At 41.9% G+C, this 25,767-nt stretch overlaps 1 protein-coding gene across 2 annotated transcripts in view; it reads left to right on the top strand.

Annotated features, from left to right (window-relative positions):
* Positions 1-25,767, top strand: part of SYNPO2 (synaptopodin 2) — a 102,584-nt gene that overhangs the window by 49,306 nt on the left and 27,511 nt on the right. For both annotated transcript variants that reach the window (XR_014011576.1, XM_081208049.1), the window contains exons 2-3: positions 19,035-19,186; positions 22,510-23,282. Coding sequence is in view for 1 of the 2 variants with exons in the window: in XM_081208049.1 (XP_081064175.1) it covers positions 19,035-19,186; positions 22,510-23,282 (925 nt within the window). In the remaining variant the exon portion in view is untranslated. The remainder of the gene's footprint in view (positions 1-19,034; positions 19,187-22,509; positions 23,283-25,767) is intronic.

The following is a 25,767-nucleotide window of genomic DNA, read 5'->3' as shown; positions in this document are numbered from 1 at the left end:
CTCCACTACGGTGAGATGTATTTCTAATTAAAATATTTTCCCCAAATTTGCATCTATACATATAAATGAACATATGCAAAAATGGTGCAAATTTATGCTCTCTTTTCTCCTCTTTTTCTGTGATGTGTGAGTGACCATCCAAATAGCGTACTGAATTCTACATCAGCTATTTATTTATTTTTTAAAAACCAGCAGTCCTTTGCTGGTATTCTGTTCAAAGTCCTATGCATGATGGACATTATATCCTGGTCATAAAGCTTAAATCTACATTCCAAAGCCAAGTTAGGGAGGTGGAGATAGACTAGGTCTCTATAAAGGTAAAGGTACCCCTGCCCGTACGGGCCAGTCGTGTCCGACTCTAGGGTTGTGCGCTCATCTCACTCAAGAGGCCGGGGGCCAGCACTGTCCGGAGACACTTCCGGGTCACGTGGCCAGCGTGACGAAGCTGCTCTGGCGAGCCAGCACCAGCGCAGCACAGGAAACACCGTTTACCTTCCCGCTATAAAGTGGTACCTATTTATCTACTTGCACTTAGGGGTGCTTTCGAACTGCTAGGTGGGCAGGAGCTGGGACCAAAAGACGGGAGCTCACCCCGCCGTGGGGATTCGAACCGCCGACCATCTGATCGGCAAGTCCTAGGCACTGAGGTTTTACCCACAGTGCCTGAGCAACAAAAGATTGGTAGCCCAATCCAGCTACATTATTTCATGTGTAGGAAATCATTACATATCACAGAGTTTCATTAAACTTGTGGTATCACCTATCCTTTGTGTAACTGCAGCTGAAGAGATATCTGAATGACTCATTGCAAGAGTATTCAGTCGTCTAAAAATGGGCAGCTAACCTTTGCATAACGTTGCTGTTATAACATTGCTGGGGGGCTTCCTGCAATCACCTGAGGCTAGTCCACATTAGCATGTTTTCTATAAGAACAGCGTCGCTTGGCTCCCCATCAACTGAAAATAACGATCCGCATATTTATAAATTGTTCCCAATTCTGATCCTTAATTAAATTCAGTTTCTTGTATAACTATCTGCAGCTGCTTTCAACAATTTAGGATAATTTTTGTTCTGCTGATTTAACCTCTGTCTGCTCAATCATCAAGGGTCTGTTGAAATTATTGTTGAAACCAGATGACTGCTTTTAAGAAGGGGTACTTCCTTTATAAGTTAATGTATGGATTCCAAAGCCAAGTTAGGGAGGTGGGGGTAGAATAGGTCTCTATACTGAACAACAAAGTCTATTATGTTTGTGGCAGCCTCTGATGATAACTGAGCCTAGTGTCCATTCGTGGGCATGGGGAAGGTCTGTAGCTCAGTGGTAGAGCATCTGTTTTACATGTACAGTAGAAGGTCCTGCGTTCAGTCCCCAGCATCTTCAGTTAAGGCTGGGAGAGATCCCCTGAGCTGGAGGAACCAATGGCCTGAGTCAGCATAATGCAGCTTCCAGTGTTCCTGTGACATTCCAGTTGACCAAGAAACAGTGTGATCACAATGTTTGCAGGGGAGACTCTGAAGAATCTCCATAGTGCTCAGGGCAGTAATGACCTCCCAGATACTGTTGGACTCCAAGGCTTCTTCATGCCAGGCAGCAGAAAGTCTATTGAATTTGAATCTGGTGACTTTGCCACGAGATGGCAGCATTGTCTTATTTTGAGCTTGTTGTTTTCCCCCAGAACTGAATGAATGTAGTTCCAAGCATTTCTCTGCCTTGTCTTGTATGCTTGCGAACTTATATGCAGTGTGGCATTAACCTTACAGCCGGCTATTCTCTCTTTCCCACCCCTAGCTAGTGATCTGAATTGCAAACTGCTCACATTCTCTCTACTAATTAAGGTTACCAGATTTTTTTCAATGAATCCAGGGACAGTTTTCAACTTCAATGGATTTTGTATGGGGACTGATTTGTAAATCTGGGGAGTGAGCACCTGGTGAAGAGAGCACAGCAGAGGTTATATTTTCTGAGAATCCTCCGGAAAAACAATCTCTCAAAGGACCTGTTGATGGCATTCTACCATTGCACTGTGGAGAGCGTACTAACTTATGGTCTGTGTGTGTGGTTTGGGAGCTGCACGGCCAGGGGAAAAACAATGCTATCCAGGGTTGTAAAGACTGCAGAGAGAATTATTGGGTGCACTCTTCCCACCTTAGATCAAATCTATGCTGCCAGGTGCCATAAGAAAGCGGCAGAGATAGCACATGATAGTACGCACCCCGGAAATGATCTCTTTCAGCTTCTGCCTTCTGGAAGAAGGTATAGGGTTATAAAAGCCAGGACTAGCCGCCTGAAAAACAGCTTCTACGCTAATGCAATTCTGGTTCTAAACGCAGCATAAGGGGTCTCTGTAGTATAGTGTATTTTAAAATGGGGTTTTAGAGTTTTTAGGGGGTTTTGAATGTTTTAGGTAGTTTTGTAGCAGTTTTATGTAGTTTTTATGTAGTTTTATGTAGTTTTGTGGTAGTTTTATGTAGTTTTATGTAGTTTTCAATTTCATTGTTCCGCAAGGGACAATGACAATAAAGATATCGTATCGTATCGTATCAAGTGTTCCCGGGAAATGGGGATGTCTGGTAACCTTAGTCTACTTGCGCAAAACCTGGAGAGGGGGACATTATATCTTCAAATCACATGACTTTAAAGAAGCCATTTGTGATATCCCTTTCCAACTTTCCAAAACAAATGAGCTTCCCAGTTCAGGCATATCTGGCCATATATGCTTGAGCAATAGCAAGTTTAGTTATGATCTTCCACTAGGATGAATGGACTTTCAACAGCATCAGTGGTGGGTGTGAATTTTCTGTGAGATCACAGTTTTACTGTCATAATTTCAGTTCCACACAATTTTCTCCCCATTCACACAACACATGCAAGGGCAGGTGACAGGCCTATAAGTGACTGGTAGTCGTTTGCTATTTCTATATATGATTTGTACAATGCTTTCTAGCCTTTGATGTTTGGGATCACTTAGCAATCTATAAGTTAGCTCATTATTATTTCCATTTCCAATCTATAAGTTAGCTTATTATTATTTCCATTTTACAGCTGAAGCTGTAAAAGCCAATGGCCATAAAATGATCCCTACCATGCAATCATTTGCGTATCTACTCAGAATTAAGTCCTATTGAGTTCACTGAGTCTTCCTGGCAAGTGTTGCATAGGATTGCAGCCTTTCTCTCCATAACGCAAGGCCAAAACTCAGCTGAACCATGCAGGCTGACCATAATTTCATTTTAAAACCGCTACCTATTGAAGCTATTGATATTAATTAGGAAAAAATAACATTGGATCAGGCTATCTATCCATCCTGCTCTCAGAGAGGCACATAGCAGTTGTTTTAACTGTTGATGGTTCTCTCCGTGTGAGATGATGATGATGATGATTTTTTAAAATAAGATGGTTTGGGAGAGGCCAAGTAAAATAAAACTGACATTGTAAATAGAAAACAACCCCTACTAATGCATCATAACCAACCAGTCCAAAGGACAGTGTTTCCTGCAGGCAGCCACCTCATATGTGTATTTGTTAAAGAGTTGCTGAAGATTTGAACTGGCTGGTCAAAGAGCAGTTATAGTGGTGATAGTTTCTCTGGGGCTGTGCCCAGGAAGTAGATGAACCTTCATTCTCACACTCTGGAATGCTCTCCCTATAGCACCTCCTGTTTGTGATGGTTGGAAAAGGCACATTCAGTCCCAGGGGGGTGATGGTTTCCCTGGAGGTGTGTGCTCAAGAGTTAGATGGATCTACTAGGTCCTGGGATTCAAAAGTAATTCTGAGGTTTTAAAAGCCTCTCAGTTTCATTATGTGTCCATATATTATGAATGATTCCTAAGCTCATTTTCTAATTATGGCAGAATATGCTTCACATCTGTTCCAACATGCCCAGCAGAATAATATCTACTAATAGAGATGGAATGATAAAAATATTACATATATGCTGTTAGTAACACACTAGTAGATATTCAAATATGATGTTGAATTCAGGTCACACACCTTTGCAAAATATGGTACTTCTGGTTCAGTGAGAATAAAATGAATAGGGGAAATGTTTAATCTAGCTAAGTACAGATTCAGTTGTATTTAATATGAAGGCTCTGAACCCAAAAACTCATGTTTTTCTGACTCCTTCAGGCTGGTAACTTTCAGCAGCCCCAATAATGCCACTGGGCCTAAAATTGTTCCTTTTCCCACTCTCAGCAACCCTGAAGCAGCTCCTGATATAACTTCTGTGCGAGGCATGGACTTGGTGTCCTTAATTTAGCCTTGATATCTCATCTAACCCTGACAGTTGAAGGCCACACTGGCCTTCTGAAAGTCTGCTGTGTGAACATTGTGTTTTGCAGTAGTAGCAGCTGCTAGTGCTTAGCATGCCCCTTCCTCTTGAGAAGTTTTTACATAGGTACTAGAGCTGAGCCAAAATTGCTCAGAAGGCATTTTGCAGAATTTCCTCCAGATAGTTTTCGCTGTCTTTTTTTTTGCGGTAGCTACCACGTCTACCCTGCAATGTGCTGGACTGAACATAGGCGAACAGCATTCTAGAAGATTACTTGGAGTGGGGCTTTTAGTGGGGCTGCCCCTGTTCTGTCAGAGGCGTTTTTCGGGGAGCGCAAATGGTTCAGTTGCACTGGGCGCGGAGCCTTGGGTGCGCTGCAGGGGGTGTCGCAACTATGAAGTGCACTGAAAGGAAAGAGCTAGTAAAGGGAAAGGGACCCCTGACCATGAGGTCGAGTCGTGACTGACTCTGGGGTTGCAGCGCTTATCTCGCTTTATTGGCCGAGGGAGCTGGCATTTGTCCGCAGACAGCTTCCAGGTCATGTGGCCAGCATGACTAAGCCGCTTCTGGCGAACCAGAGCAGCACATGGAAACGCCGTTTACCTTCCCGCTGGAGCGGTACCTATTTATCTACTTGCACTTTGATGTGCTTTCGAACTGCTAGGTTGGCAGGAGCAGGGACCGAGCAATGGGAGCTCACCCTGTCGCGGGGATTCGAATCACCGACCTTCTGATTGGCAAGTCCTAGGCTCTGTGGTGGGCACCAAATTTTGGCATCGCTGAAATTTGAGACCACAAGGTCTGCCACTGGTTCTGTGGAACAGATGTCCTGTTGAGATACATCAGGCATCCACTGCTTGTACTTTCTGGGAAAAGTTGAAGACATTTTGTTCTGACAGGCTTTTCCAGTTGAATAAATGGGTCATTTAACATGAAAGTAAAACTTGTTAGGGTCTTAGTCTTTTTCCCCCCTCAAATGTATTTGCTGTTTTTTCTGTTTTTAACTGTTTGTCAGTTGCCTTGAGACAGTGGTTTAGAAGGCAATTAATGATTTTTGTGTAATAATAATACAAAATGGTGGTCAGGTTGCCCACACATTTGCTGATGCTGCCACTCACAGCAACATCAGCAAAACAAAAACTTCTTAGGATGAATTGATGTACAATTGCTGCTACTGATGATAAGCCCTTCTTCTGAGAAACCCTCTTCTCCTTCCTTGTGGAGAAATTTGGTTCAGTTTATGCCCCCATTGCACCAAGTCAGTGCAAAAACTTGGATGCTGTTGGATCAGCACAGCTGCCTGCATTTCTGAGCTATACTCAAGGGTGTGGCTACAGACTCTGTTTGGAGATAATGACCATGGGAGCTTCATGAAAAGCTCCTGAACGTCAACATTTACCACTACATCACCAGGTACAAGGGCCTGGTATGCTTGTATTAGAAGTAATTATTTTGTTCTGTCCCAATCTCTTTCTCACATTTATTAAAATGAAATACTTGCTGTTTCAGAGAAGTCATACCTTGGCAGAGGATGGGGAAATGATGGGGAGGATGGGATGTGTACATCTGAGAGACAGAACATGTAGCATGTAGGTATTAAAACTCTGAGAGTGCAATGATCTCATTTGTGCTTATTTCACACTGGTATCAGTAGCATTTCTTCTAATCTACATTAATTTTCCTGAGAACGGAATCAGTCCTTTTCTTCTTCTTGGAATAACTGCCACTTTGATGTATTATACAAAAGCAGCAACCTCTGCAGCACAGCCTTATATAGATGGTTGAATGGAACGTCCCTCTAAAAATAGTGTTCTCTTTGACTTTGAGGTGCCAGGCAATATGGAAACTGTTATATTTTGAGCCAACATTTTGGAAAATGGATCCAACAGCCCTTTAATTGTCTGGCAGAACTGTAAAATACATGAACTGACCCACCAAACTCTATGAAAATGGGACTGCAAGCAGAAGCATTTTTTGTGTGTAGGAATAATAGGATATATAGAATGCCCTTGGTTTGATGCAGCTCAAGTTACACTTTTGGAGATTTACGTCTTGTCACCCATATTATCTGGTAGTTGGTGGAGAAGGTGCTACTGATTTTAAAAGATATGCTTGAAACACTTGTGCCTAAACCCAAACATGTTTAGGATCAGGCTGCATGCCACTGAACACAGTGCAGTGATGCAGGGTGCTGGCATTATCAGACTCAGTGCCCTGCTGTTACAACTCAGTGCTGGAAAACAAAATCTTCCTGTAGGTTGCTAAGGTGGCTTTATGAACTGCAGCACAAGCACCTCTATAATAGCACAGGGGAGTCAAAGGGAGTCAAAATTTATTCAACGGTTGGGAATGTAATAGCTATAAGAAAACCACTTAAGAATCTGTGCGTGCTGGTTTCAAGCCTGTGGCCAGCCATGTACAAGTCAGGGCAAACAAACTGAGAGCAGTCAAAACAGGTGAGATCCAGGGAGAGACAAGGCAGAGCAAGACAAAGGCAGCCAAAGAAAGCACTGACCGATGAGCGCTAACTAGAGCGGTTGAGCAACATGCAGCAGCCTCTCCAGCTTCCTTTTATAGGGGATAGTCTTTGAGACCAAAGCAGAGTAGCTTCATGTAAACCAGCATTCCAAAGGAGAAGCAGGACTGTTCTTGACAGGAGACCCACCCTACCCCACATAGCATGCAAACCTAACTATTCAAGTATGGGTAGGTAGCCGTGTTGGTCTGCCATAGTCAAAATAAAAAAATTCCTTCCAGTAGCACTTTAAAGACCAACTAAGTTAGTTCTTGGTATGAGCTTTCGTGTGCATGCACACTTCTTCAGATAACATACAAGTATCTGAAGAAGTGTGCATGCACACGAAAGCTCATACCAAGAACTAACTTAGTTGGTCTTTAAGGTGCTACTGGAAGGAATTTTTTTATTTATTCAAGTATGGTTTGTTTGTCCTTTTTTCTAACCACCCCTTCCCCCGAATTTTGAACAGAACACAGGATGCACATGGCAACACACATGTGACTGTCCCAGGGCTACTGCAAAACAGTGTCTGTGTGCCCAGGTAGTTAATCTCTGTATGAAAAGGGCAACATATTCTAGAGGTCTACCTACATGATTTTTGCCCTGGGACTACTCCCAATTTTAATCAGGTGCCAGAAAATGGGAAGGAGATCTTTAATGCACCAATCAAACAGGTTAAAAGTCCAAAACCAAGGAGTGATACCACTCTGAACAAATGGGAATGCACTGTGTCCTGCGAAGCTACAATATTTTTAAAATAGAAAATGCATTATGTCAATCGGACGTGGATCTGAAACTCTTTATCACGCTGTTTCTGAAACTCAGCAAATGTGTAAAAAAATGAAACTTGTTCTTTCAACAACAGTTCACTTTGTCCAGAGTATTCTCAGAGAATTTAATAGCACAATTGTAAATCTAACTGGTTTTTTTGTTTTGTTTTAAACTAAGCACTCAGATGATGAGAGGAAAGTAGTGGGAGGCCCTTAAAGGGACCCCAAAACTCTAGCCACTACCCTCTGCAATTCTGTTTGAATCCTGCCTAGCATGCAGCCTTCTAAAAACAGAATCTAAAGGAACTGTCACAAAAGGTAAGGAGCCAAAGACCTATCCCTCCCGTCACCCTTGGTAATTTGAGCACCGTTTTAACTCCAGCTACAGTTGCCTTACTTTCAGGGCTGAGGAGAAGCTGCCCTTCTATATGCTTTGTGGCTCTTGGTGTTGACTGGTAGGCTGCCCAAGCAATGAGTCAAGTAGCAAAAAATATATTACATTTCAGTATTGCCCAGTGACATCACTGAGAGTGATAATTGCATGCTGGGTGGAAAAGAGGCCTATAAAACACCCCTGATTCTTTTCGTGTTGCTTCCAGTATTCCTGCTGGGCAGAGTCACACATGCCTTCCTCATTTATTTATGTCATCGAGTGCAGGAAAGCAATAAACTAGACCAGTTGGAAGAAACAGATACAGGCAATAAAAGGGCAATTAGCTGCTGTAGCTGCTATGAGGCTTGCTTTTGCTAAGGTTATGGCCAAGGATGACTTGTAATGGGCATTGTTCTCCATCAGGGAAATCTGGAGAGAAAGTAAAACTTTATTCTAAGCACAGATGGGAGCGAGCGCGATGCAGATTTCATTTGCTGTGTACTGAAGAATATTCTTACTTGGGGATAGACAATAAAACTGTGATTAGGTGGAAACAGGCACTACAGACTTTGCATAAGGTATATGGAGCAAGAAACCCTCTAGCAAACATACAAGGACATCGTTTTCCTCCTTTGCAAAGTGGTTCACTGGAATCTCTAAACATTCCCTGGTTCTATTCCGGCTGCCAGGTCATATTTTGATGTTGCTTCTTGTTACTTGCATCCTGAAGATCTGTGTGAACAGAAAAGCTGGGAGAAAATGGCTGAAAACTTAAGTCACTTCCAGAAGACCTTTTTAATGAGCAGTTCTGATTTGTTTGCACAAAAATTGTGGGGAGATTATACACCATCTGCTGCTTATTGAGCTTTCATTCTGATTTGCTTGTGGGGAGGTCATAGGTTATCCCAAACTTTCCAGTGCATTTCCTCATTATTTACTGCAAAAAAAGTCTTCTCTCTCTGTTTTTTTTTTTGTTTTTGTTTTGTTTGGAAGCAGGCTTGCTGTGCAAGAATGTCAGATCCACTTTAACTGAACTGCGTGGAAGGGTGGTGTACAAAGTTAATCGATAATAATGATAATAATAACTCTGCACCCTGAGTTTGCCAGCGTGCTGCTGAATCCATCTGTGATGCAATGGATCCGTGCATCTGGCTGTTAACCAGAAGGCCATCGAGGGACATCTGTGGGCAGGATTCCTGCACTGCAGAGAGTTAGACTAGATGACCCTCAGGGCCTCTTCCAACTCTATGATTCTCTGAATCCCATCTGCAAAGTTGGAAGCAGTCTTGCACTATTGTGTCAATTAAAAACAGCAACAAGATTTCAGGAGGAATTAAAAGCAAAGCAGATGACAGATTCTGGTGCCAGTAAGAAGTAGAGGAACTTCAGTGCACATGGAAGAGAATAGGTAGTGATACCACTCTAAGCAATTATTTGTCCCTTTCTGTTGTTCCAGGGATGGAGCAACTGTGCTTCTCTAGCTGTTTTTTGCACTCTAGCTCCCAGTTAGCATGGTTCATTCATTCATTCATTTGACATTTTCCCACAAGATTGTGCCCAGCATGACTCACAACACATCAAATAATCATCAAAAGAATTTAAGAGCCTATGCAAATAATCAAAGCGCCAATAAGTAAATACATTTTTCACAAAACCAATTCATACAACATTGCACAAAGCCATACAAATAAACTAACCTGATTTAAGAGATTAAAACGAAATAAAAATGGTAGCAAGCAAGGTGAAAAAGATCCCAGTTATAAAGAATTACCATAATTAACATGCACAGATTGGAGGGGAGTCACATCTCTCATTCATAGCATCATTCATCCCAGCTTTCAACAGCATCTCTTCTCTTACTACATTTCCCATCTCCATGGAAGTAAAGAGTGCTACTCCTCCTTCACCCTCCCATAGACTCACAGTCAGGGATGATGGGAGTTGTAGTCCAACAATACCTGGAGGTTCCATTTCCCTGCCTTATTCTTTCCCCAGCCACACATAATTTAAGCTAAAACAAGCATTAGCAGGGAAAGTGACATAAGAGCCAGTTCCGTAAGACGAGAAGTTTGAGAGCTCAGACAAAATGCTGTGCTGCCGGGGGAAATGGAGACTTGCACAATATTCTCTGATGGAACGTGGAGCTCCAATGTGATGCACGGGGTTCACTCTTTGAATATGTGCTGTGTCGTCAGCTTGCCAGGTTAACATTTTGGTGAGCGTTACCTCACCCCTGCTTCGGTTCCTCACCTTGGACTTTGGCCAGGGGGAGGAGTAGGGAAAGGCAGTCCATTAGCACAATGATAAGACTAGCCCCTTTAGGTACTGCTTTTGAAACCCAAGCAAGCTTTTCCCTCCACTGAACTCAACTGGTTATTTGGACGCAGACAGCAAGAGGGGCATTTGCTCTATGTGGTGGAATGGTCCGTCTCTTGCAGCCGTTCATTTATTGTGGGTAACGAAACTGAAATGTACCCTCAAAGGTGGCATTTATTCGACTCTATATTTGAAACCTGTGTATCTAAACAAGCTCCACTGATGTCAGTGTTTTGGACTGGGAGGATGTGTGGAGGAGACAAACCTCATATGCAGTATATAGCATGACTGGGGAGGAGAGCTTATTCTGGAGAACAGGAAAAGTGGTGGGCTTCAGTACAGAACAAACTCTCCAGAAAAGGGGGGGGGGAGAGGCAGAATAAAGATCAGAACTGGCTGGCAGATCACTAGGTGCAACCACTAGGGTTTCCTGTCTCCCAGTTGTTTTAACAACAGCAGTAGCAGCAGCAGCAACAACAACAACAACATAAAGCCTTAATCTTAATGTCAGTCCCCTACATTTCCAGGTCTTTTTGCTGTTTTTTTTTAAATTAATCATGAAAATTAATTCACATTATAGTGTAATTTCTCCATATATATATATATATATATATATATATATATATATGTATAACATACATTTTTTATTCAATGTTGGCTAACATTTTTGCAAAGAGACTTCCCTTACAACAATGCATTTTGTTTGTTATTTTCACTAATACATGCATTTTAATGTAAAGTTTACCATAGAATATGCATTTTTTTTCCTGCCCACCTAGCAGTTCAAAAAGCACCCCTAAGTACAAGTACAGTAGATAAATAGGTACTGCTTTATAGCGGGAAGGTAAATGGCGTTTCCGTGTGCTGCGCTGGTGCTGGCTCGCCAGTTGCAGCTTTGTCACGCTGGCCACGTGACCTGGAAGTGTCTTCGGACGGCGCCGGCTCCCGGCCTCTTGAGCGAGATGAGCGTGCAACCCTAGAGTCGGTCACGACTGGCCCGTACGGGCAGGGGTACCTTTACCTTTATGCATTTTTTTGGCATTACTAGAAGTGCATGGCAAAATTCAGAAAAGTGAAAATTTCAAAGGATTCACACATTGTTTTGGAATGTTTACCCTAAATGCAAACTAAATCAGATTTCTCCCTCGTCCCTGATACCAACCAAGCACTCATACCCAAACCAGTCACACGCAACAATGTTACAGACCTCTACACTAGCTTCACCTGAAGGAATGGGTTTCCCAAACCCAAAACTGACTGTGAAGGCAGTTTTAAACTGCACCAAAATCCCTATTTTTCCTTAGCTAAAATGCATAAACTTGAGCTCTGAGCTCAATGCATAAACAAAAGCCTGGCTGTATAGACAAGTGCTCAGAGCCCTCTCCTTTATCAGTTGTGATGGCAACTATGGCCTTCACTGTACCAGTAGTAGAACAGGACAGAGAGAAGACACGTCTGTGCTTTATCTTACGTCCTGGACACACTCTGACACACAAACCCAAGTCTGGGAACAAACGCTGATAAGCTCCTTCCCTACAGCTAAACCTCTCTTGTTGTTTTTTTAAAAAGATATTTATTGAAAGTTTTAAAATATAGCAAAAAATGAAAAATAAACATACAAAATAAAAACAATTAAAAACACACATTAATTTTCAATAACATAACTTCCATACACTTATTTCCTCAGACCTCCTCACACCTCCCCTCCCTGTATTCCAATTCAGTTTGTTAGTTCAGCAAATCCTTACCATTAAACTTTTACCCATTTGTGGATCTTTTTTTTCATGTCTCCTAAAGCATTACAGCTGGAAACCACTTAGTTTCTATCCAACATCCTTCTAACATTCTTTAAATAGTCTTTAAATTTCTTCCAGTCTTCTTTCACCGACTCTTCTCCCTGGTCTCGGATTCTGCCAGTCATTTCAGCCAATTCCATGTAGTCGATCACCTTCATCTGCCATTCTTCCAGAGTGGGTAGATCTTGTGTCTTCCAATACTTAGCGATGAGTATTCTTGCTGCCAGCTAAACCTCTCTTGCATCCCCAAGCTCAGCTTTTGGGGTGTGTCCAGAATACTGTTCCATGCTCCTCTTTTCAAGTTGCTCCAAGCCTGTGGATCACTGTGGGATCCAGATTCTCTTTTTCTTTAGCCAGTATCTGTTTCATGCTGCTCAACTCTGTTCCCTTGCCTTTGTTTTCTCCAAACTAGTCAGGGTACCTTGCACAGGACACCAGCCATTCTGTTTCTACAATTGAAATGCAATGAAATCTAGAGGAGAATAAAACTAGCTTATCCAACAGTGGAGAGGGAAAAATTCAAAACCAGCTGAAAGCTGGGCAAAACAAGGGAGTTCCACAACTTGGGTGCCACAATGAAAAAGGCCCTGGAAGGCATGAAACCAAGGAAGCCTTCCAGGATGTTGGGACAAACAAAGTATCTGAAGTTGAGTGCAGTGTGTAAGCAGGAGCATATGGGAGGAGGCAGCCATTCAGCTACCTCACCCTAAACAAATAAGGGCTTTCTATGTAAGAACCAGTGCTTTAAAATGTGCCCAGAAATGACACTGGAATCAGTGGAGAGAAATCACTTTTGGAATAATCCAAAAGCAGACTCCAGAAATCGCTCTGGCTTCCATGGAGGGAATTCTGGAGTTCTGCTGCTGCTATATCTGTTTTGAACTCTTGCAGCTTTCAGTTTGTATTCAGTGATTTGTAATATAGTGTTGGGGTCAGTAAGGTTAAGCTCTCCAATTTAAGTTCAGGTTTGGGTTGCATGTGGACCTATATAACTAAATCACTAAATTCAGGAAACATGCTTCTAACACAATCAAAATGCAAATCTGAATTTCTCATAGTGTCAACTTGACACTATGAAAAATTCAGATTTGCGTTTTGATTGTGTTTTCTTCTTGTGTGCAGTTCCTACCAGCAGATGGCACACTATTGAACTTACCTTAGAGGGAGAGCTGTATATTATGGAACACATCTTTCAACAGGAGCAATGCTCTGCACCAGGGGGAAGGAAAGGGAGACTTGAATGTTCCAGTAAGGCAGCTGTTGTCTAGACATATTCAACATAAGGTAGTTCAAGGCTGTAGAAAATGACTGCAGAAGGCCAGAATGGATTTCTGCTGTTGGAGAACGGATAGCATATTTAAACCAAACAACTTTAACAACTACTGTGTCTTAGAGTCAAAGAAGCTAAAGACAGTCTTCATTAACCTCCTGTGTGGCAGGAGCAGTGGATTAAATGCCCCAATGGTGACTAGAGAGTTTGTTTCCTTTATATTTAAAACCCAATTTCCACCAATAATGACTAACAGCTTCAGCCAGATTGAAATTGGAAAATGCTGTATTTTCCCTTGACATCACTGACAACTTTTATTTTCAGCAACCAAATATTTCCCTGGAATATGCATTGTTCTTTGCTGTAAGAATGCAGGCTCCCATATGCTACCACATATTGGCACCAAGGGTTACTGAAAATAATAATAATAATAATAATAATAATAATAATAATAATAATAATAATAATAATAATAATAGGAAAGCCCTAGATTCTGTATTGCAAGCAAAAACAAGGCATTTAATTGTTAGAGGGGCATCGAAAGGTTCGAGACCAGGGTTCTTCCAAACTTTCAAGGGTGTTTATATATTCCTTCAAGGGAAAGATGTGCACAGCATACCACACCATATTTGTAAATGTTTATCATCTCTACAAGGAGCAATTAGGCTATGGAGGGTGTGCTTTGATATTGTTCAAATGAGTGCCAAGTATTCTCAACAGTGAAGATGTCCACAGCTATGCCTAGGATTACCCTACTGATGGTTATCTTCAAGGCATTCTGTCAGTTTCTTCAGATGACAGGCCCCAATGAGAAGCATTAAGGGAAAATGTTGAGCCAAGTAGACTCTGCTCTGAGTGAGGGTGTGCTAGGAATTATTGTTTGTAACCAATAAGAAGTTGTAAGAAGCTTTAATGTCATACTACAAAATTCACCATAAGGAAGATGCATTTGTTAGGGCAGAGACAGCAAATAAATACATCTCAAGAACTCTGGCAGGAAGAAGAAGAGTTTGGATTTGATATCCCACTTTATCACTACCCGAAGGAGTCTCAAAGCGGCTAACGTTCTCCTTTCCCTTCCTCCCCCACAACAAACACTCTGTGAGGTGAGTGGGGCTGAGAGACTTCTGAGAAGTGTGACTGGCCCAAGGTCACCCAGCAGCTGCATGTGGAGGAGCGGAGACGCGAACCCGGTTCCCCAGATTGCAAGACTACCGCTCTTAACCACTACACCACACTGGCTCTCAACCTTATTTGAGGAGGTCAAATGATGCACAGATTATTGATCCACTTTGAATTGGAATCTGGCTTTTTGGTTCTCCTGCCCTGTTCTCTGACACCAAAAGCATATTTGAAGATTGCCATGTACTGTACTATAGTGCTTTGTTGTCATGGATTAGATCCAGATATTCCGATTGCTAATAATAAAAGCCATTTACTGGAAAGGGCACTAGACCAGCATTCTAGTCAACAGAGAATATTAACCAGCTTCATAAGCATGTTTCATCCCTGCCATTCCCCATTTCAGGCATCTCTTTTATCCATAGATCTGTGCAGTGCCAAGAATTCTATAAACAAGAGTGCTTGGGTGTACTGCTGGGCACTTCTGAGCCCATTTCCCCTTCTCTTTGCAGAGATGTCCTTATTTGCTGTTGCATTGGCTAATATAATTGAGTTCTTAGATGCCCACCTGGTTAATGTCACTGCACATCTCAGAATATTATATTATTTCATAGTCCATGCAAACCATAACAGAAAGTAGATATCTTATGTTAGTCCTGGAACTCATAAAATACTAACAATTTGTCTTGCTAGTACTTCCAAGTATTAGCTGCCAGTTCCAACAATGTAAGATTCTATTTATGGCCTCTGGTGCTTTACGTGACTTGAGTCATAGATATCCCAGACCTGTTTCTTCTACCCATGCAATCTGAGATAATCCAAGGAATGCAGACTTGCTTTAATTCATGGAACAGTTGTGTTTGGACTAAAAACACAAGGGCCACACTTCACATCTTAGGATAAAAATTAGGGCTCATTTTTCCGTCGTGTTCATTCATCCCTGCATAGAACTGGTCTGTTTGAAATAGTTTGCAGACTAAGGAATATCTCAGTCAACTTGCACAATTATAAATTACGCATTTTGTAATTTTGTTTCTTACAAATTCACGTATAAAAGTAAGGCTCTGGCATAATCCAAGTGGGAAAAGTCACCAAAAATGATCAGTCCTATCAAAGTATGGACTTGTCTTGGAATCTACTAACAGGTGCGCCATAAAGTCACCATGCTTCAATTCCAAGTCCATTTTATTGAAAAAATACACTAGGATAGTTACTTCATATTTTTGCATAGAGCTTTCTCTTTACCCTGGTGCCACGGTGGCAGCTAGGTTCACTGTGTGTCACTAGTTTGGGTTTTAAAGTTATTTTTATTGCAGCTAAGTATGACTCAGGAAGCACGAGGAGTGGTGAGTCTTGGAGGCTCAGAAGGTATCACATTTTGAAGACATTTCTTCTCACCTCAGGATGGATTGAGAATGATGTATTTTCTTTCAATGAATTTTGCATTAATGGCAAAAGCAACTAAGCTCTGACCTTGGTCTATATATGCAACGTAATTAAGTGAGCTAAGGTGCCAGTCTTGTAAGTACACACTTACCTGGGAATATGCTCCAATGAACTTAATGGAGTAGGTATGCCTAGGAATGCATTGTATGCTAATGGAAGGCTGGACTGTACCACTTCAGACTACACATGGGGAGTGCGATTTCAGAATGCTTCCTAGTATTAAGCATGTGCTATATGTGGCAAGCTTTCTACATAGGGAATAATTTTCAAAATGTGCCCCTCCCCACCAGCTTGCAACCTGAAACAATTCTGGTCATCCTACCACCTCATAATACTTCATTCTGCTCCATGAGTCGACCAAACCAAAAAAGTGAATGTGACTGGCCAGTTTATGTGAATAACTTTAAATATTGATTCCCTTGACCGTCTAAGCCCACTGCAACCACGTTTTTTATTATGCAGATGATTATGATTCTTCATGTTGTTACTGTTGTTATGCAAGCTTTTTTCTGAGATAGGTTTCTGCATAGGAGCAGCACATGTGCAACTCAGTGTATAGAAAACAAACCCTGTCTCAGCTCAGCTGAGTGGTTGGTGGCTGGCAGCAGGTGAGTTCCAGGACCACCTCAAACCATGAGATGGACAACTCAGAGACAACTCAGATGGGGAGTAGGCTAGCCTATAGCAAGTGTGAGGAATTGGATCCAGTCAGAGGGCTAAATCCAGAAGTGGCAACCCCTCCATGGGCCACTTTGACAAGTGAGTGGGGCCACCCATCTGTCTGTCACTTGCCGTCATGTGACATTATGTCACTGAAGTTTCAAGATTCATCATTTTCAGCCCTGGTTTGAATTCAAGCCATGCTTGCAAAGGAAAAATCAAGAGTGTGCTCCCAATTCTTTTCTTGCAACCAAAATTGAGCACTTTAAAAAAAAAATATGATGCCTTCTTTATGTTAGTGTGCAGTAGCGGGCTCTGGTTCTTCCTCTTTTGCAGCCACATCGTTAGGCATGGGAAAGGTGGGCATGGTTCATTCAAAATAGCCTGGTGGGCCAGCCCCTGGGTCCTTGCAGGCCTAATTACAACCCCAGGCCACAGGTGCCCAACCAGTGAGTTACCAGCTCAAACCACTGTGCAAGGAGCTGTAATGTTCATGTATCTGTGTTCTGCTGAGGCACTGTTGAGTCTGCTTCACATTGCTTTATATCATTTCCATTCACTTATTCTCTTATTCAAAGCTAGATTATAGATATGCAGAAAAAGAAACTCTGTGATAGTGTATCAAGACTTGAGCAATTTCAGTAGTAAACTTGCATACCATCCAACATTTTTCTGATGAAAATCAGGACATCCTAAAGAAAAGTGGGACATTTCTGGGATCAAATCAGAAACCTGTAACTCTCAGATTGTCCCAGGAAAATAGAGAGACTTGGAGGATCTGAACCTACTGTAGAAGCAGATGCAACAGATTCCTAAGAACTGAGTTAATGGAATTTCATTCTTCCTGTTTGCAGCTGAAGACACCTGTATGTAGCACTGACTGCCTGGTTCCATGTGATATCACAAGCAATAATAGTAATAACAACAACAACAACAACAACAACAACAACAACAACAACAACAACAACAACAACAACAATAATTTTATTATTTATATCCCACCCATCTGGCTGGGTTTCCCCAGCCACTCTGGGCGGCTTACAGCACCTATAAAAATTGTAAAACACAAAACATTTAAAATATCCTAATACAAGGCTGCCTTCAGATGTCTTCTAAAAGTCAGATAGTTGTTTATTTCCTTGACATCTGATGGGAGGGCCTTGCACAGAGCTGGCACCACTACCAAGAAGGCCCTCTGCCTGGTTCCCTGTAACCTCACTTCTCACAGTGAGGGAACCTCCAGAAAGCCCTAGGAGCTGGACCTCAGTGTCCAGGCTGAATGATGGGGGTGGAGATGCGCCTTCAGGTATACTGGGCCAAGGTCATTTAGGGCCTTAAAGGTCGGCACCAACACTTTGAATTGTACTCAGAAACGTACTGAGAGTCAATGTAGATGTCTCAGGACCAGTGTTATTTGGTCTCGGTGGCCACTCCCGGTCACCAGTCTAGCTGCCACATTCTGGATTAGTTGTAGTTTCCGAGTCACCTTCAAAGGTAGCCCCACGTAGAGTGCATTGCAGTAGTCCAAGCGGGAGATAACTAGAGCATGCACCACTCTGGCGAGACAGTCTGCGGGCAGGCAGGGACTCAGCCTGTGTACCAGATGGAGCTGGTAGATAGCTGCCCTGGACACAGAATTAACCTGTGCCTCCATTGACAGCTGTGAGTCCAAAATGACTCCCAGGCTGCGCACCTGGTCCTTCAGGGGCACAGTTACCCCAATCGGGACCAGGGAGTTCTCCACACCTGCCTGCCTCCTGTTCCCTAAAAACAGTACTTCTGTCTTTTCAGGATTTAACCTCAATCCGTTAGCCATATTGAATCGACTTCCCTCCAATTCTCTAGAGCAGGTTTTCAATATTTAAAAAACTACGGAACAAAATAAATGCTGAGTTATAAAAATAACCATTGAAATGTGAATGACCCTGTAAAAGAGTAAGGGAAATGATTGAGTATTCAAGAGGTACATCATTGGCATTTTGAAAGTGGAAGAAGCTAGGCACATCCCACTGTAGAAATATATTCCAAGGTGCCTGGTTCTTGTTTTTGTTCTGATACATCTGTCCAACCTGCTTTATTATGTTTTTCAACCATTCTCTATCAATCAAGAAAATTATCAAGGGTTTTTTGTTGCAGCTAGCCTGCTTCTAAGGTGGCAGAGGAGTTTCAGTGAGTGTCCTTTTTTCATTCTACAAACCATCACTCTGGTCATCTGCACATTATAGCCTTCCAGTGCACCCATCCTTTGATTGAAATCAAGGGGCATGAGCTGGTGATATGTGGTCAGCAATAAAAGAGAGAGAGAAATTGAAAATGTAAGTAGATGAAATGTAGAAGAATTTGATAAATTACTGCAATCATTGCAGTCTTTCAAAAAATCAAAACAATGGATAAATACAGCTTTCTTATGGCAATTTGTTGCCCCATATGAATGAAATGAACTTTTTTCCTGCCACTATCTGAATAGATGCTTTACTTTTTATTTCTTTCAGATTCGCAATAAAAGCAAAGCATCCAAGGCTGGGCTGTGTGAAGGGGATGAGGTGATATCTATCAATGGCAACCCTTGTGCCGACTTGACCTATTCTGAAGTTATCGCTCTGATGGAAGGCTTGGCTGACACTCTCCAGATGCTTATCAAGAGGTAAAGGAAATTCAGCTTGGCTACTTATACTGATAAGGTCCATGTTATAGTCCCATGGGGATTTTGGGAACCAACTTTGCACTTTCTATGCCACTTTACACAATTTTTAATATACCATTTTAATAACACTTATTTTCACAATCACAATGCCTGGTTCTTTAACTTCATAATTGCATCAAGAAAGTGCAAATTAATTACATGGATAATTAAATTATTTCATTGGAAAACTGAGCCTTCGACCCTGAACAATTTACTAAGGATTAATTCCCATGGAAGCAGGTATAGGATCATTCTGACAGTCATAACATAAAATTATCTAAACTTTCAGAGGGATCAGAGTGGTGTTCACCTTTAAACAGCATCAGCCTGTTGAAATTCATACAGTGGTGTGATAGGAGTTGTATCACTTATCATTTATATAATAGAAAACGCATTTGCGCAATAAGAGTGAAGATTAAATCCCACAGACCAGATACAAATACTGAAGTTTAAGTCCTAGAGGGAACAATGCGCTTTGTATCTCGTGGTCAGTCTCCCCACAACAGAAGTGCAACTTGGTTAATTGTAATCATCATCAGACTTTAAAGAAAGATGTTTAATCCTGCACAGCAAATGGCAAGCATTTATTGTTGGGGACAAGAGATGGTGTATAAAGACTTCAAGTATATCCATAGGCAGAGAGCCTTTTAAGGGGGGAATTCTTTGTGGCTCTGTTTCCCTCCCTCCCTCATTCCCTCCCTCCCTCCTGTCCTCACATAAACAGAAATCCAGACACACTAAGCTACCAATAAAGGCCAACATTTATCTGGCTCACTCCCAGTCTTCCTTCCTACAAGGAAATGTTTACAGATTCATAGTTTATTAAGCACCACAATTGATTGCTCAAATAACACAACATGATGGAAACCAGCTACATTCACAGGGCTGCATAAATTAAGATGCTTGACCTTTTGGGAGCTCCGTCCATGGTTTGATAGATATTATGGACCAGCCCTGCGTCCAGGTACTGTTTCCAGCAACTGATACAGATGTGCAAGACAGAGACAAGAGTGGGACTGAGATTTGCCAGAACAGATGGCTTTTTAAGCATGTCTTTTAATTTACCAGTTTTCCATAAAATCTTCAGCCAACAGTGCCAAATCCTGCATAATTTATTCATGCTTTTTATTCAGTATACTGAACTTTTGCTTCCTCGAAGCCAGATAGAAAATTCATGGTGTATCACTTGGGTGTATGGTTGTGAGGTCAGAGGACTTACATTCCCCCCCCCCCACTTTCCTTTAAGATGTGATAGCCTTAGGTCCATATTAGACCCCTTTAGTGCTGCTGAGACACCTCTCTGCAATTTGCTGGAAGCAGAATTAAAAGAGAGGTCTCCATATGGCACAATACTGTATATTTTTATTTGTTAACTTTATATTTCACCCTTCATCCCAAAAAAGCTCAGGGTGGTATTTATATTAACACACTTAACAGCTATATTAACTAGCAGTGCCCTTTCCCAATGGCCAAGTGGGTTATCAATAAGACCCACAATTAAGTTCCATTCAGCAAAAGCCCCCAATGACTTCAAACAGAAATGTACTGCTCACAAATTCAATATATTTTACTGCTTCTTATTGATGCTGCCTGTGGAATTTGTGAGTAACTTCCCATTAAATAGCCTTTCTGTGAAGTACAATATTATTTAACTAATAGAAGAATTAGAGGGAAACATTAATTAGACTCTCACCACCCCAGAAACAAAAACTGACATGTCATCTCTCCTGACCAGGAGCACCTCTGTTTTGCCTTTTCATATATAGTCCATTGCTGCCTCTAGGCAGTAACAAAGGGATGAATAGTTCTCTGATGACAATACTATGACTTTCATATTGTAGAATCTGGCTTCTAGGAGCCAAGGAAAGAGAGAAAAAGCCATTTTTAGATGCTTTTGAAAAGCTTGTTTAAAATGTGGGACTCATTGGGCTTGCCCTAAAAATCAACTGGGCTTTGAATGCTCAAAAACCCAAAGGATTGATTCACACATTCACTGCCAATTTTCCCCACATTCTCACAGTAAAAGATCTTGCCTTTGAGAAGGGATAGGGTATCCAATGGCAGACAGCAAACCTCGATACCACAAAGCATTCCCTTAGCTGGAAGTCACATGTGGCCTGATCCTGCTGGGGACCAAGGGGATTGCCATTTGCAATTAAGGACAGACCTTGTGAAGCCTGTCTTGTTTTGAAGTCAGCTCTCCCCCATGTATTATGCCATCATTCCCCAAAGGTAAAGGTACTTTTCTCGGGGAAATTGGAGCAAAATCGAAGGGTAGCAGGGCAGAGCTTGTCCTTCCCTTGAAGACTTACCCCATCTCCATTTTCAGTGCTAAAGGCTAAAATCCTCCAACCCTGTTCTAGTTCCACTCAGTTGTGTGGCATATACGCTAAATGAAGAACAAACCTTGGTGACAGCTCGCTGTACGTCCAGAGTGAGACAAACCATGAGCCTGGGATTTGATGATACACGAAGCCAAACTATGGCTTATTCCCAGTTAGTATGGCAGTGGAACCACAGGAGTTGTGTGGCAGCCACAACCCTCTCCAATAATCTGCACATTTGAACATTCACACTAAGCTATGGTTTGATCTAGTGAAAAGAATGTCATCTTTAACATGCTCTTCTTCGTAATACATAGGAATACATGGAAATATGTTTGAGCCTCATCAATATACTGGAAAACCAGGATAGAAAGATGCATTGGCATTAATGTCAACGCTTGTTCAGGTGTCTACGTTTCTTACTGTTAGTAAAAAAACAAAAACTTTACTAGTTTTGTCCTACAAAGCAAATGGCTGGCAGCAGTGGAACTTAATGAAGCAGGATACCCAGTGCCACATCCACAGCCCTGCCACTGATGCTGGCCCGGGCAGAAGGTTGAAACTGAATGTTTGCTTTGCCAGCTCCTAGACTGGTGCAGTGAAAATGAGGCTTGTTGTCACCACACAACAGCAGCAGGGTTGACTTGAGATCCAGAGGATTTCTTGCTTGGCCCAACTCCATTCTGAGATTCATTTGTAAACTCTTGGTTCTCCCCAGCTTAAGTCCAACACTGCATACACCAGGGGTAGCCGTGGTGTCCTGTTGTTGGACTATAACTCCCATCATCCTTGACCATTGAGCATGCTAGCTGGGGCTGATGGGAGTTGTACTCCAAAAGTCTGGAGGGCAACATATTGACTACTTGTGCAATGCACTGTATTGATGATGTGAACTTTTTAAAAAGTAGCTTGATACACAATTAGATTTACAACTCCGATTCGCTATTTGTGTCTCCGCAGATCTTCCAGTGGAGTGAATGAGTCCTTCAGTCCTGAAACAGAAAATGGCAGTGACATTAAAAATGAGGAATATAAAGAGAGCACTACCCTGCAGATCAGAACAGCAGCCCCCAGACCTCACCAACAACTGCAGATCATAGGCGCAACCCATGAAACACTCCAGAAAGAGCAGCAAAGCGATGCCGAAAGAGATATCACCCCTTCTCACAAAATCCCTCCCAAAGTGATAGAAGCCCCTAAAACACACTTCATAGAGGTGCCTGCTTTCACTGGGGAAAAGCCAGGACCAACAGTTGAGCTCCAGTTGTCCCTCTTGCATGGCAAACACAAAGGCAGCAGTGTTCCCAGTCTGACTGTCCTGGGAGCTGAACAGCACAAGTCCTCAGAAGTGGGAGCCACCCTACCGCAAGATGGGACTAGCTGGCTGACTGCAGGTCCCGCGGCTGAAAAAGACCACGCTGTCCAGTGGTCAAGCAGAACATTCCAGGCTGCTGGCGACAAAGAGGTCAAAGCAGCCCTCAGAGCTGAGACAAAGGAGCCGTCTCTCACCAAGGTAGAGGTGATCCTAGACTGCTCTGACAGGGCAAAGGAAGAGTTTGGGTCTCTGGCCGAAAAGGGGTGTGTGGATTCTCAAGTGGAAGGAGGGCAGTCAGAAGCACCTCCTTCTGTAGTCTCCTTCGGCATCTCGTCAGAAGGCACAGAGCAGGGAGAAGACGACCAGCACTCTGAAAGGGAACATAGCAGACCTCACAAACACAGGGCAAGGCACGCCAGTGAGTATGTTATCGCTTAGAGGGTGGCTTTGCTTGAGACTTACATTTTGCAACGTAGAACATTTCAAAGTGCAATTGCCTCCATGTGCTTAGGATTAATATAAACTTTAAAAGGGGGTTTCTTAATACCCCCCTCACTTTTCTAAATGCCATTCAGTTTCTGTTGTTTTGATATGTAGTTTTTGTAAGCCCTGTAGTAATAATAATAAAAAAAATCAGTAGGAATTGAATGTTCTTCATAGCACTGACTAGAAAGCTCGCTTTGAAACATTATCTAGGACTGCTAACTTTCTACTGCTAAAAATACTTGCTGGTACAGACAGCCTGTGGGGCTTCTTAACAAAGACGTAAAAGGCAATTTGATAGAGATTGTCCCAGAAGAGAGAAATGTTGTCAGGCATACCGTTTCTTGCTTGTAGGTTTCACCATGTACAAAGAAAGGCTGTGTTTTGTCTAGAATTGGCATACTTACGATGCTACTTCTATTAAAAGTCGAGAAGGATTTTTTTAAAAAAAGGAAAAGTAGTGAAGTAGTGAAGCTTGATGATGCTTGCAGAAAGTCGCTTTGACAGACACCAGCATGTGTATTTTTGGCCAGTTATATGATCCCTTTCAGTTTTGCAAGGCTTCTCTACACTGTAAAGTGAACTTACTATTCCTTCTGCCTCCCATACCTAGAGGTCAGTGCAAAATCTACACAAGGTCTTTAATTGGAAGTAAACTAGTTGACCAATAGTACGACAGCTAAAAAAGACTAACTCAGATGCAGCTTTTCTCAAAGCGTCCATTTATTGATTCAGTTCTGTTCCTGGCAGTTGTGCATTCATTGTGGACTATTTCAAGAATTCCATCAAGGGATTTTTCATTGCAAAATGACAAAGGCTTGATGGCTATACTGTAGCACTGAGCTGTCTTGCACAGGCTGAGCATGATAACCCATTACTAATTCCCCTGCAAGCATATTTTTAGAATTATAGCCGTTTGCATCAGTGTGTAAATTAAGCTGTTGCTTATGCTTGAAGTGCCCAGCTGTAATCCACATATTTATGTCATACTTAACAGAGTATAAAAGAACAGCATGCATGCTTTGCATTTTGGCAGTGAAGCCAGCAGCAACTGTGGGGTTGTGCTTGTCAGATTACACCATCGGTTTAGTTAGAAAGGGGTTTGACTAAATACCCATAATTAAGCCATTCAGTATAGGAATGTTTTGCATGCTTCAAGTACCATTGCAATGAATACAAATCAGGGAGTCGTATTTCCTTTCTTAAAGAGGAAATACATTCATTTCTAAACACATAAACATAGGCTGGTAACAAAAGAGTCACTATAGGTTTAGGTACCATATACACAAGGGCTAACGTGCACCCAATATGATTTTTGTCTCCCCCGCTCTTTGAATAGTAGGCTCCCACACTCATGTCATATCATAAACTGCTTTAGAAACAGCTTCAAATGTGTTTTACCATGAGATATGGGAGATTTCTGTTTGATAACACCCAAATCTAAAGTCTTCTGGGGTGTGCATCTTTAGTTCCAGGGCTCTTTGGCTCCCAACAAGTATCTACTATGGAAGTCTCCATGAAAACCATGTTCCCTGGGTTAGGCTATCTACAGCCTAAAATATTATGTAACATTGTTGTGTTAAAATGGATGCTGTTTGTGATGCATCAAAAGGGAAAATGGGGTAGTATATCCCACATTGAAATATAAGCTAGCCTGTAAAGCAATAGGGCTCCATATTATAAGATCAATATATTCTAATCTATGCCAATCTTCCCCAACCAAGTACTCTCCTGAGATTGCTGGACTCTTCTCTCCCACCATTCCTAGGCAGTGATGTAAAATGTCAGGGATAATGGGATTTATGGTCTAAAACATTTGGAAGGCACCAGGTTGGGAATTCTGTTCTATGCTTTAGTACTCACACTACAGCCTGATTATCATGTAGCATGTGCCTGCCGATGTTTAAGATCTCAAGTCTTATACAACTGTCTATTTCCCCTTTTTGCCCAATACATGCTTCTGGAAGTGGGCAACCCAACCCTATGCCTATTTATTCAGAAGTATGTCCTCCGCTGATTGATGGGGCTTACTCTCAAATAAGCGTGCATAGGATTGCTGTGATACTGGTGGAAGCATTTTTTGCATTACAATGCTTACGCTCAGGCGCAGCCCTACATGTGTAAAAAATGAAATATGAGATGAAATATGAATAGAAGGAAATGCTGTTTATCTCAGGATAGCAAAATGTGAGCATTCAATAACAGTTCATTCAAGGTGAAAAGTTTATATCCTCCAGAGCTTCTTTTTTAATAAAAACTAGAGACATTAACAGAAATTAGTTATTAAAGTAGAGTTATAACATGTCATTAAAAAAATAAAAATAAATGTAAATTAATACCACTGATTTAGGTCTGCTTACAGAGTCTGCTTTAATTTTTTCACTCCCCAGCGGAAGTACTTTCCCTATTAACAGTCTGCT

The sequence above is a fragment of the Podarcis bocagei genome, assembly GCF_964188305.1.
Source record: "Podarcis bocagei genome assembly, chromosome: 9".
NCBI lineage: Eukaryota > Metazoa > Chordata > Lepidosauria > Squamata > Lacertidae > Podarcis > Podarcis bocagei.
The sequence above is the reverse complement of the archived record's forward strand: the minus strand, read 5'-3'. Positions and strand labels throughout refer to the sequence as shown.